At 34.9% G+C, this 13,146-nt stretch overlaps 1 protein-coding gene across 12 annotated transcripts in view; it reads left to right on the top strand.

Annotated features, from left to right (window-relative positions):
- Positions 1–13,146, top strand: part of WWP1 (WW domain containing E3 ubiquitin protein ligase 1) — a 139,243-nt gene that overhangs the window by 36,315 nt on the left and 89,782 nt on the right. For all 12 annotated transcript variants that reach the window (XM_013996633.2, XM_021089149.1, XM_013996632.2 and 9 more), the window contains 2 exons: positions 10,207–10,345; positions 10,995–11,119. In XM_013996633.2, coding sequence (XP_013852087.1) covers positions 10,207–10,345; positions 10,995–11,119 — 264 coding nt within the window. The remainder of the gene's footprint in view (positions 1–10,206; positions 10,346–10,994; positions 11,120–13,146) is intronic.

Genomic DNA, 13,146 nt, shown 5'->3' with positions numbered 1-13,146 from the left:
ACCCACTTCTCCGCAGTGGGAACTCCAAAACTTTCTTTTTAATACCCAGTTCAGCAGATGTGTTTCATAAGTATCTTTTCTTTTAAATTCATACCGTGATGTATTTGTTTCAGTAGGCCTCAAAGTTAGAAATATTCCAAAAGTATTTTATTTTTTTAGTAAGTATTTATTGAACCTGTGCTGGATGCAGAACAGTTATATCTTCTTTAGGGGTAGGAGAATTTGAGTATCAGAATAAACGTTATTGAATTGGTCTTTAAATGATTTTTAGGATGGAGAAGGCTGCTAAAGTACTCTTTTCACTCATTTAAGCCATTTATTCAATCATCGGGCAAATATTTGTTAAGCGGAATTTTAGTTCTCCAGGAATTTACTGTATAGTGTTGAGGCAGGTTTGTTTTGCTTGGATGGTTACTGTCCAAAGTGATCATTAACCAGATGCAGTGAGAACTTAGAGGAAGGTGTCTTAGGTCTGCTTGGGATTGAAGATGCTTATAGATCTAGGAGAACAGGGTAAGAGAAGGACTCACAGAGGGTAACATCAACTCTTGCAGGAGGGATCAGAGTTCATCTCAGATTAGATTGGCAGCTAAAAAGCATTAGAGGGAGAGGGAACAGCATACATAGAAGCATGACAGAGCTTTGGTTAGAGGGCTTCTGATAATTTATTCTCACTAAGTTGGAGTACATGGGCGTAGTCTTTTTGGGTTTGTTTATTTGTTTTTTTCTGACTGTGCCTCAGCAAAAATTTTGATCCAGGAATTGAACATACACCACAGCAGTGACAATGCTGGATCCTTAACCTACTAAGCCACCAGGGAGCTCCATCAAGGAGTGGTCATTAAGCCAGCAGTTTTACTTGTAGTAATTTATCTTGCAGGCATTTATATTATTTATATGTGCATATAAATAATGTCCATATGTAATGTTTATATATAGTTTATATATATAAACATCTGCAAGATAAATTACTAGAAGAGTTTTTAATAGCAAAAAACTTATGGTGGATTTCCAGATAAACAGTGAAATGAAATAATTGAATATGTGTACCAATATGAGCCAAGTTCTAAGATAATATTGTTAAGTGAAAGAGCAAGGTGTAAAATAGTGTGTATAGAACGCAGCCATATGAATGTAAGAAAGGCAGGGTGGTTATATGCAGCTCTATGCTTAGAACATAGAAACAGTACTTGCCTCGAGGCAGGATTGAGGTTAGGATAAAAAGGAGATATACTGTAATTCCCATGGTACTCATTACTGTGAGCTGAGTTGTTTCTAGAAATTTTCAGTGAACAGAGCTAGGAAATATTTATTATCTTAGAAAGCAGGAAACAAATGTTGAGTTCATCCTGATATTTCCCACTCAAAATAATAGCTGTAGTCCCTAAATAACCATTTTCCACTAAAAGGAGAAAAAAAGTTATTTTTACTTTATTTTACTTTGTATCTCTTTTCTCTTAACCTCAGAATTTTAATTCCAAATGACAGTTAACACAGTTCTATCCGTTTTATCCTAACACATGCATACAGAATAGCACTGTTAAAATTAGCAAAAATAACAAGCCCGCTCATTACAGTTTAAGATTTCTTTGTGAGCTTCCCCTCTTTAGGATTTATAGTCAGAATGCCGTGTTTCCAAGTAACTTGAAGTAATTTTCCATTTGTTTATTCCACCAACTGGGTAATCAATTACATTCACTACTTTCAGTTTGTTTTTTATTTAATTTTGTTCTTTTACCATGTAAAGTATTTATACTGTTCTGGAGTCATAAATATTCAATCAAGTTGTTTTTGGAGAAGTCTGGCTACTCTATCCCATCCCTCCCCCTTTTCCCTTGCCCTTTAGGTAAAATTTTTCTTGTTTTGTTTGGTCTTCTTAGGGCCACAATGGGGACTCCCAGGTTAGGGGTCGAATCAGAACTATAGCTGCCAGCCTTCACCACAACCACAGCAACGCCAGATCTGAGCTGCATCTGTGACCGACACCACAGCTGACAGCAACACAGGATCCTTAACCCAGCTGAGGGAGGCCAAGGGTTGATCCTGTGTCCTCATGGATAGTTAGATTTGTTTCCATTGAGCCACTATGGGAAATCCTAGGTAAACATTTTTGTTAGCTTTGGTTTATGCTTCCATTGCTTCTTCCTGAAAATATATGCACAGTATAAGTATTCACATTACTCTTCCTAAAATCCTAGGTATGTTTCTGCACCTTGCTTTTCTTCATTTAATAGTAATATCCTGGAGTTAGCACCATAGCGAGGTATCCATACACCTTTTTATCACTGCACAGTAGTCTATAGACTAGATCCATGAAAGTTAATTCATCTAGCCCTTATTGATGGACATTGGGGTTCCACTCTTGCTATTGCAAATAGTGCTACAATAAAGAGCTTCATGCAAATGTCATTACTTATTTTTGCTCATGTGTCGTTAGGATAGAATCCTAGATTGAGATTGCCGGGTCAGAGAGTAAACACATGTAATAATATAATTTACAGTTGATCCCTGAACCACAGAGGTTAGAAGTGCTTATTCCCGTGCAGTTGAAAATGTGTATAACTTTACAGTCAACTCTTGGTATCCATGGTTCCACATTTGTGGATTCAGCCAACCACTGATCACGTAGTACTGCAGTATGTATTTATTTTAAAAAGTCTGCATTGAAATGGATGCGTGTTGTTGAAACCCCTTTTGTTCAGATGCCAACCGTGTTGCCAAGTTCTCTCCATGGTATCTCTACCATTTCCCTGCTCCCACCAGCTGTCTGAGAGTGCCTGTTTCCTATAGCCTCCTCATAAGATACGTTGTCAGGCATGTTGACAGTTGGTTAAGAAGTGGTATCTTAAGTGTCATTTTAATATCATTTCTCTCATTGTGAGTGAGGTTGAGCCATGTTTAAGGGATATTTGTATTTAGTTTTCTATGAACCATGAACTTTTATATTTTGAACCAATTCTCTGGTGATTCTGATGTGTACTCCACTTAAGAACCACTTCTGGAGTTCCCATCGTGGCGCAGTGGTTAACGAATCCGACTAGGAACCATGAGGTCGCGGGTTCGGTCCCTGCCCTTGCTCAGTGGGTTAACGATCCGGCGTTGCCGTGAGCTGTGGTGTAGGTTGCAGACTTGGCTCGGATCCCGCGTTGCTGTGGCTCTGGCGTAGGCCGGTGGCTACGGCTCCGATTAGACCCCTAGCCTCGGAATCTCCATATGCCGTGGAAGCGGCCCTAGAAAAGGCAAAAAAGACAAAAAAAAAAAAAAAAAGAAAGAAAAAGAAGACCTGAAAAAAAAAAAAAAAAAGAACCACTTCTAAGTGTAATTCCTAATGCTTTTGCTTTTGCTCTGCATAAGTTTACAGCCACATATTTCATTTTCTGTGTTACTTGTGCAGAACCTGTGACCAACATATCTGAGGTGTAATTTTCTTCCTGTTTTCCTGGTCTTTACTACCTATTTATGAGTTTTTAGTTGAAGTAACAAAAAACTGATCTGGCTGATTTGAGCCAAAAGGGAACTTACTGAAAAGCTATCAGGTAGCTAGTAGAATCACCAGAAGTCTAGAAAACTAATTGGAAAATAGATACAGACCAAAGGAGTAGCCAAAATTGTGCCTCCACAGTATTTATGATTTTGAGTATCGGTTACTGTTCTCCTTTGGAATGTAGTGATGTTCTTTGAAAACCGAACTTGCACCTGTGGTAAATGACACCAGCTTTTAGTGCCTTCCTGTTCTCTCTTCTCTTGTCCTTGTCTTTGTCTTCCTTTCATTTTGTTGATCTAGTTTTTTAAATTAAAAAGTGCCATAAAATCCACAATCTTATTGATCTAATAATACTCTGTGGAATAAATATGTATTCCTCTGTTTTACCAGTGAAGAAACTGAGGATCAGATTAAGTGCCTTCCACTAGTAAAAGAAAGCAGCAAAGGTCTCAGGAGTCCAAGTTGCTGCCCTTTTATTAGATAACAGTGACTTCTGTATTGATTTTTCTTTATTTTAAAAATAAAGGTCCTTTCTGCTCTTGCAGTCTGGCAGGTCATGGTCTGTAAGTGAGACAGTACTAGCTTATTATACATTTTTATTATTTCTGTTCTTAACGTATCTCACTCTAATATCTGATTGGCAGCAATAAGTAAGAATAAGAACATTGGTCATGGAAAGCAGGAAAAGTATAAACAAAAATCAAAGAGAAAATGGCCTACTGTAACATAGTACAGCGTTTGCTGTGGAGTAGGGCATGTACTTAAATGTTAATAGCACACAAAGTGCATCATCTTCATTAGTCTAGATTTCAGGCTTTCTACAAGGAAGTGATAGATACAAAGTGTACAAGATGAATAAGATGAAACTTGAGACTGAAAAGCTAATGGGCTGTTATATTCATATTTATAACTTTGTATCTATTGTGTCTTATAATAAACCTTAATAGTTTACTTTTTAAATTAAAAAATGTAATCGAGTATTTCCTTTTTGTGTATGTGTTATATGGGTTTAAATGTATCCTTTTCAAATGCTTCAACATTTATGGAATAGTCTGTCTTTTCCCATTGATTTAAAGTGCCACTGTTAGCATATACCAATTTTTTTTTTTTTTTTTTTTTTTTTTGTCTTTTTGCCATTTCTTGGGCTGCTTCCAAGGCATGTGGAGGTTCCCAGGCTAGGGATCGAATGGGAGCCGTGGCCACCGGCCTACACCAGAGCCATAGCAACGCAGGATCCGAGCCGCGTCTGTAACTTACACCACAGCTCATGCAACACTGGATCCTTAACCCACTGAGCAAGGCCAGGGATCAAACCCGCAACCTCACAGTTCCTAGTCAGATTTGTTAACCACTGAGCCACGACGGGAACTCCTATACTAATATCTTATTTGTTCTTTTCACCTCGCCCTTATATTCACAGTCAGACTATTTAAATTATTTTCATATTACAGTACTTTTTAAAAAATACATTGGGAGGAGTTCCTGTCATGGCTCAGTGGTTAGCGAGTCCAACTAGGAACCACGAGGTTGCGGGTTCGATCCCTGGCCTTGCTCAGTGGGTTAAGGATCTCGCGTTGCCATGAGCTGTGGTATAGGTTGCAGACACGGCTCAGATCCCGAGTTGCTCTTGCTCTGGTGTAGGCCAGTGGCTACGGCTCTGATTCGACCCCTAGCCTGGGAACCTCCATATGCCGCGGGAGTGGCCCAAGGAATGGCAAAAAGACCAAAAAAAAAAAAAATACATTGGGAGAAATCTCTTATTACTTTGCATCCTAAAATATGCTTCACTATTCCTTAATTTTCTTTACATTTATTTGAATTTTAGAGTCTCTCTTCCTTTTCCTCTATCCCCTCCCCCAAATTCCCTTAAAAACCAGTAGTAGTGCTTCTATTTAGATCATTTAAAAATAATTATTAAATTGGAGATAATTTCAGTGTTAAAATGTCCAAATCCAGGAATAATTGTATCATTCGCTTCAAGTCTTATGTTCATCAGTAAAGTTTTATAGTTATTTTTACGTATATGCATTTCTTACAATTATTACTAGATTTTTTGGGGGTGATCCAATTGGGAGTAGGATTGTTAAATTCTCACACACACACATGCAAAGAAGACTCTTTTCTTCTGATAGATTTCCCACATTTATATAATCCTACAGTAAAGGATATTCTGGTATGACACCAAAGAAAACTCATGAAACAGGAAAATAAAATCTATCCTATGCTATTCCACTAATGAGAATTCCAGTTTGAATTTATAAAGTTATCTTTTGATTATTTACAATCAGTATTTTTGTTATTTATATGTACATTTTTGCCAGCATATTATGAATTCCTTGTGAGTTTAAAAATTATCTTTTAAAAATCACTTTCCTTACCCTGACAGCATCAGATATTATTGAAGACTTTGCCAATTAAAAGTACACAATGTATATATTTTTAATATCTCTTCAATTAACTCAGAAGAGTTGATACTATAAAGTTAATAATGATAGTGATAGAGTTATAGTCACTGTTGTTGGGTGCCACACATTCATTGATGATAATAGTACTTGCATGCCTTCACTCACCAATCCTAAGAATCAGATAGTATTTATTCCCCTATTTTTCAGATGAGATGCTTGAGAGTCAGAGAGGTTAATTGACTTAAAGTCAGACATCTAGTAAGGGGCAGAGTTAAAATATAAACCCAGATATTCCAACCCAGTGCTTTTTTTTTTTTTTTAGGATAATTTTTTTAGAGCAGCTTTAGATTCACAGCACAATTGAGAAGACAATTAAGAGATTCCAGATGCCCTATGCCGACACATGCACAGCCTCACCCATTATCAACATCCTCACCAGAGTGCTACGTTCATCACAAGTGATGAACCTACCCATAGTTCAAAGTTTACGTTAGGGTTTATTCTTGGTGTTATGCATTCTGTGGGTTTGGACAGACGTACATGTAGCCAATGTTGTAGTGTTATACAGGGTATTTTCACTGCCCTAAAAGTCCTTTGTGCTCCATCTATTCATCCCTCACCCATCCCATCAATCCCTGGCAAGCTCTGATCTTTTTACTGTCTTCATAGTTTTGCTTTCTCCAAAATGTTACAAGTTGGAATCATGCAAGATATGTAGTTTTTTTTAGATCGGCTTTGTTTTTTTCACTTAGTATTATGTATTTAAATTTTAAATGATTTTTGTACATCACTGTTAATCAACTATACTTCAGTTAAAAAAAGGAAATACTGCATCAGGATGAGGATATAATGTTTCAAATATATGCTTTTCTGTATGTTCATCTTTTATTGCTTATTTTCTTTTAACTCTGTATTTGAAAACTTATAATGAAATTCTGCTGAAGAATTAATATGTGAAGGGAATTTATACTCGATATTATAGAAAAATATTACAATATTGGAAAAGAAAACCATAATATTCTTAAAAACAAGTATTTGTTGGGTGTGTCCTTTGGGCAAGGCCCTGTTGCAGGAGTTAAAAACAAAGATATTCAAAAATATGCCTATGCCTTACTAGACTAACATTCTACAAAGAAGTGAAACATAAAACATATAAAGTGAGATGACAAAAATGAAGTTGCTAATAATATAAAACAAATAAATCTATTGACAAGTAAATTGTCTAACTTAACTAAGTTGAGGACAGATTTTACTTTATTTCAGCTTCTAGGAAATCTCTTCCTTTGTATCGGAACTCTATAGAGGTCTAAAATGGTTTGCACACTACGGACATCTTTTTTTGGGGTAAAACATATTTCCTGAGCAACAGTGTATCAAGGAAAGCTCTATAAGGTTTTAAACTATGTTGAAATGATATTACGCTTTGTGATTTATCAGTCTCCAATTTTTTTTAATCTTAATGTCTCACCTTTTAACCCTCTTTGAAAATCTAAACTTTTAGGAGTATCTCTCCCATTCTTGTATAGTAATTAATATTTATTTGGTGCTTACTATAAACCACACAGTGCTTTAAGTACTTAATTACCTTTAATCCTTTTGTGTGATCACACTAAAAGGATGGGTGCAGTTGGGAATTTAATCACTGAAGTTTACTGTACTGTCTTGACAATTCAGTTAATAGTTCAGTCAGCTAGTAACAGCTATTTTTGATTTTTTGATTGATTATCTGTTGATTGAGTCAGAATAGTAAAGATGGCTGTGTAGTTAGTAAATATTGTATCATTTTGAGTATACTTTCATGTAATCATTCATGTAAGTCATGGGCTTCTCATTAAACTCTTAATAACTCTGATCCTAAAAAAATTTTTTTTTCTCCATGACTTGATAGCTTATTTCTTTTTAGTGCTGAATATTATTTCATTGTTTGGGTATACCACCGTTGTTTATCCACTCACCTACTGAAAGACATCTTCGTTATATTCAAATTTGACAGTTATGTGAATCAAGCTGCTCTGAATATCCAGATGCAGGTTTTTGTGTGGACATAAGTTTTCAACTCCTTTGGGTAAATACCAAGGAGTGCAATTATTGGTAACATTGAAACATATATTGTGCATGTATTACTGGTAAGCCTATGTTCCATTTGTAAGAAATGGTCAAATTGTCTTCCAAAGTGACTGAACCATTTTACATCCCCACCAGCAATGAATGAGAGAGTTCCTGTTGCTCCACATCCTCCCCAACATTTGGTGTGGCCAGTATTCCAAATTTTGACCATTCTAATATGTGTGTGGTAGTATCTTATTGTTGTTTTAGTTTGTCATTTCCCTGATGACAAATAATGTTGAGCTTTTCATTCGTTTACTTGCTATCCATATATCATCTTTGATGAGGTGCTGTTAAGGTCTTTGGCCCATCAGGTTGTTTGTTTTCTTATTGCTGGCTTTTAAGAGTTCTTTGTGTATTTTGGGCAATAGTTCTTTATCAGATGTGTCTTTTGCAAATATTTTCTTCCAGTCTGCGTCTTGACTTTTCATTCTCTTGACATCTTCTTTCACAGTGCAGAAGTTTTGAGTTTTAATGAAGTGCAACTTATTTATTTCATGGACCATGCCTTTGGTGTTGTATCTAAAAAGGCATCCATTGCCATACCCCAAGTCATCTAAGTTTTCTCCTGTGTTATCTTTTAAAAGCTTTATTAGTTTTGTGTTTTGCACTTAGGTCTATGATACATGTTCAGTTAATGTGGAGGTTGTAAGGTCTCTGTTTAGATTTTTCTTTTTTCTTTTTTTTCTTTTTTTTTTTCGCATGTGGATGTCCAGTTGTTTCAGCACTATTTATTGAAAAGACATTGTATGCTTTTGAAACCATCTGATACTACCTTCCCCTTCCTCCAGTATATAAATAAGACCTGCATATACTGAGGAAGTGACTCTTATTTGGAATGAAGAATTTTGTGTAGGAGATCTAAAATCTAATTCTTATGATTAACCCCTATCATCAGGTTTTGATTTTAAAGTTTTTATTTGAAACGGCATATATCTTGTTTTTTTTTGAAACAAGTTTTCCAGAGAAAGCGTTTTGAAAATTGCCAAAGTTTTTATAATTTCAGTTAGGTAGGTTATCAATACTACTTAACAGAGAGGTTAAGAGAGAGGTATTTTGAATCTGAAGACATACCTTTCTCTTGATGCTTGATACAGTTCATTATTAAGTTTAATGGTTGGCAAGGATGAGAAATCAGAACTCTTATGCTCTGCTGGTGAAAATGGTACAGCCACTGTGGAAAATTGTCTGGCAGTCATTCAACAGAGTTACCATGTGACCCTACAATTCCACTCCTAGGTATATGCCATGAGAAGTGAAAACATAGATTCACACAGAAACTTGTGCATGAATGTTTATAGCAGTATTGTACACAATAGCCAAAAAGTGGAAACTACCCAGTGTCTTATCAACTGCCGAATGGATAAATAAAAAGTGGTATGCCCACACAGTGGAATATTATGTGTCAATAAAATGAGTGAAAATACTGATAGATGCTACAACATGGATGAACTTTGAAGGAATGCTAAGTAAAAGAAGCTAGTCACAAAAGCTCATATGTTGTATGAATCCATTTATATGACATGTCCAGAATAGGCAAATCTGTAAAGACAAAGATCAGTAGTAGCCTTGGTCTGGTGGAGAGGAGGTGGAATGGAATACAAGGGTGACTGCTTAATGGTGTGGGGATTCCTGGGAGTTCCCGTCGTGGCGCAGTGGTTAACGAATCCGACTAGGAACCATGAGGTTGCGGGTTCGGTCCCTGCCCTTGCTCAGTGGGTTAACGATCCGGCGTTGCTGTGAGCTGTGGTGTAGATTGCAGACGCGGCTCGGATCCCGCGTTGCTGTGGCTCTGACGTAGGCCGGTGGCTACAGCTCCAATTGGACCCCTAACCTGGGAACCTCCATATGCCGCAGGAGTGACCCAAGAAATGGCAAAAAGACCAAAAAAAAAAAAATGGTGTGGGGATTCCTTTTGGGATAATGAATACGTTTTGAAATTGATTGTGGTAATAGTTGCACAACTCTGTTAATATATTGAAACTATTGAATTGTGCAGTGTAAATGGGTGATTTATATGCTGTGTGAATTATATCTCATTGAAACTTGAAAAAAGTCAAATGGTTCTCAGGCATTAACAATAACCCTTTTGTATTGTTTCTTCGTCTATCAGTGAGAAGAGTTTGAGTTGCACAAGAAGCACAACTCTGTTTTTATTGATTTATACTACTTGTTAAGTATATTCACTAGTGATTATCATGTTTCTGTTAGTTTCTAGTGCCAAACTAAAAAGAAAAAAGAACTGGTTTGGAACAGCAATATATACAGAAGTAGTTGTAGATGGAGAAAGTAAGAAAACAGCAAAATCCAGTAGTTCTTCTAATCCAAAATGGGATGAACAGCTAACTGTGTAAGTATCTGGTTTAAAGAATGTAAAATTTTCCAGAGAGTGTGCTTCTGGGAATGTTTTTCTGGTGGTGGTAGTGTTTTTTGTTTCTTTGTGGGTTTTTTTGGTAGGATGACCTCAAAGTAAGGAATGCTATTTTTTGGTGTGACTAGACAATTTTAAGTGTGAAAAAAATTGGTTGATTTTATTTGCTTTAGAGATGAAGCATAATAATCCTTGCTTTCACTTTATAAACCAATATTTTCCATATAGCCATATTTTCTCTTACTGTCTCATAAAAAGAAATAGAGTGGAAAATTATTTTGCATTTCTGAAGTATAATTTTATAAATTTGTTTATAGTAAAAGTATTATAAAAATGCAGTCAATTGTCTTAAATCTTTAGATATTTGTTGAGGTAGAAATAGTTTATGATGAAGTCTTTTGATGTGAAGACTTTTGATGAATTGCTGGCTTTGGTTTGTTAATTATTTAAAAAATTAATCTGATTATTAAAGTCCTAATGTACTTGAAAGTAAATATTGTTTTCATTTATAATTCAGATAGTTTAATATTTCATATAATATTTTCTCCTCAAACTGAATTCATGGCTTTTTAAAATTATTGAAGTAAATGTACGCACCTATATTTTTGTTACAATTTTACTCTTGCAGAAATGTGACCCCACAGACTACTTTGGAATTTCGAGTTTGGAGTCATCACACTTTAAAAGCAGATGCATTATTAGGAAGAGCAACAATAGATTTGAAACAAGCTCTATTAATACACAATAGAAAATGTAAGTTTTTTGTTATAATCTTTTCTTTAAAAGTTTATTTTAGACACATTGAAAAAATATCCTGAAGCAAAAATAATAGTTTTGTGTTTATAAAGGAGAACTTCATTTATTGCCTGTGATTGCTTTTAAGTTTATAACATAAGGAAATATTAATCCTGGCATTTCTGTATCCAACAAATTTATACAAAATAATCCCAGTCATCTATGAGTATACCCTGTTATCAGTGATCATCTACTTGAAAATCTGAAAAAAAAAATTATTATCTGAATCTACTCTACTCTGTTTTTTGGCCAATAACAATTTTGATTGTACAAAATAAATTATAACTCTTAAATTTCCTTGTTTATTATGTAACGAGCTCATTATTTAAAAATATGGATAATATAGAAAATCATAGAGGAATATAAAAACTATAATGTTTACTGTCCAAGGATAACCACTCCTAATAATTTGATCTCCTTTTCTTGTTCATAGAAAACAAACCAATGCTTTTTTCTTTTTTGTAGCTATAGGTTTATCCTCTTTTTTTTTTTTTTTTTTTCATTTAAGGATATAATATGAGCATAACCATTCTACGGTATTAAATTTTTTAGCCTAGGGATTCTTAAAGTAGTCTAAGTAAGCTTCAGTTATTTCTAAACTTCTGATCATTCATTGTATGCAAAAATTTGGGGGTATATATAGAAATATTTCTAATCCTGACTAGAGAGTTCATTGCTCTTATCAAATTCTCAGAATATTGTGTGATCCAAAGAATATTAAAATCTGGAGTTCTAGTTTATGGATTAACTGATCTCTTGTTATTTGCTATTTAGGCAGTTTCAAATAGTTCATTCAAACCAATACTACTGTAAATCTTTATGTTCATCTTATTTCCTTAGAAATTTTCTTATTTCTAAAAGATGTATTAGGTTAAGAATTAAAAAGCTTATTTTTAAACTAAATCAATTTTTTATAAGTGTTTTGTTTTGTTTTTTGTTTTTTATGCTTTTTAGGGCTATATCTGCAGCATATAGAGGTTCCCAAGCTAGGGGTGTAGTTGGAGCTGCAGCTGCTGGCCTATGCCACAGCCATAGCAGCTCAGAATCCCAGCTGCATTTGCAACCTACACCACCACAACTCATGGCAACACTGGATCCTTAGCCCACTGTGTGAAGCTAGGGATAGAACCCACATCCTCATTGATACTAGTTTGGTTCATTGCTGCTGAGCCACAACAGGAACTCCTGTTTTGTTTTTAACAAAAAAAAATTCCACATATAACTGAAAAATCTGTTTTTGGTGTAATTTTTGGCCATAAGAAGGTATGAGTCAAGAAAATGTAAAAGCCATACTAATTTTTATGTATACTGATTTTTTTTTTAATTTTCTCTTAGGAATTGAAAGTTTAATTCTTTGCTTTGTCATGGCTTTTGGTCATTCATTTCATCTTGGTTACAGAAATAAATAGTAGATCTTAAAAGCGTGTAATACCTTGTTGGGTCTGATGGGACTGGGTTTTTTACTTTTTTCTGGGCTCTATGGCATTATTTCTGTAAAAATATAATAACTCAGTTAACCTATGTTATTTCAGAATTGAATATTTGGTTTCACCTGTTTATCTGCTATTTCTGCCCTGGATTAAGCATATGCATGGGGCCTCTTTTAGTACAATTATCATTTCTCATACTCTCACAACCCAGAGGTGATAATTGCTAATATTTTGATGAATTTTGTCTACATGTATATTTATATAATAATTGGAATCATATTCTGCTTTTTTCTCTTAATGTTCTATCATATGCCTTTCCCGGTATATTTTGGTGGTATTCTTTGAAAGCTAATTTTAGTAGTTTCATAATGTTTTAGCACTTACTGTGTTTTTTAAACCATCCTCCTACTGTTGCCATTTAGATTGTTTCCAATTCTGTTGTATTAGATTGTGCTGAACCTTCATATGAAGATTATAATTGCTTTCTATACAAAGATTATAATATTTATCTGCCAAAATGATCTTGTAGGAAGATTGTAATACTTGGAAATGAAA

This window comes from Sus scrofa, chromosome 4 (genome assembly GCF_000003025.6).
Source record: "Sus scrofa isolate TJ Tabasco breed Duroc chromosome 4, Sscrofa11.1, whole genome shotgun sequence".
NCBI classification, from domain to species: domain Eukaryota; kingdom Metazoa; phylum Chordata; class Mammalia; order Artiodactyla; family Suidae; genus Sus; species Sus scrofa.
This window is presented reverse-complemented; position numbering and strand designations above follow the sequence as displayed.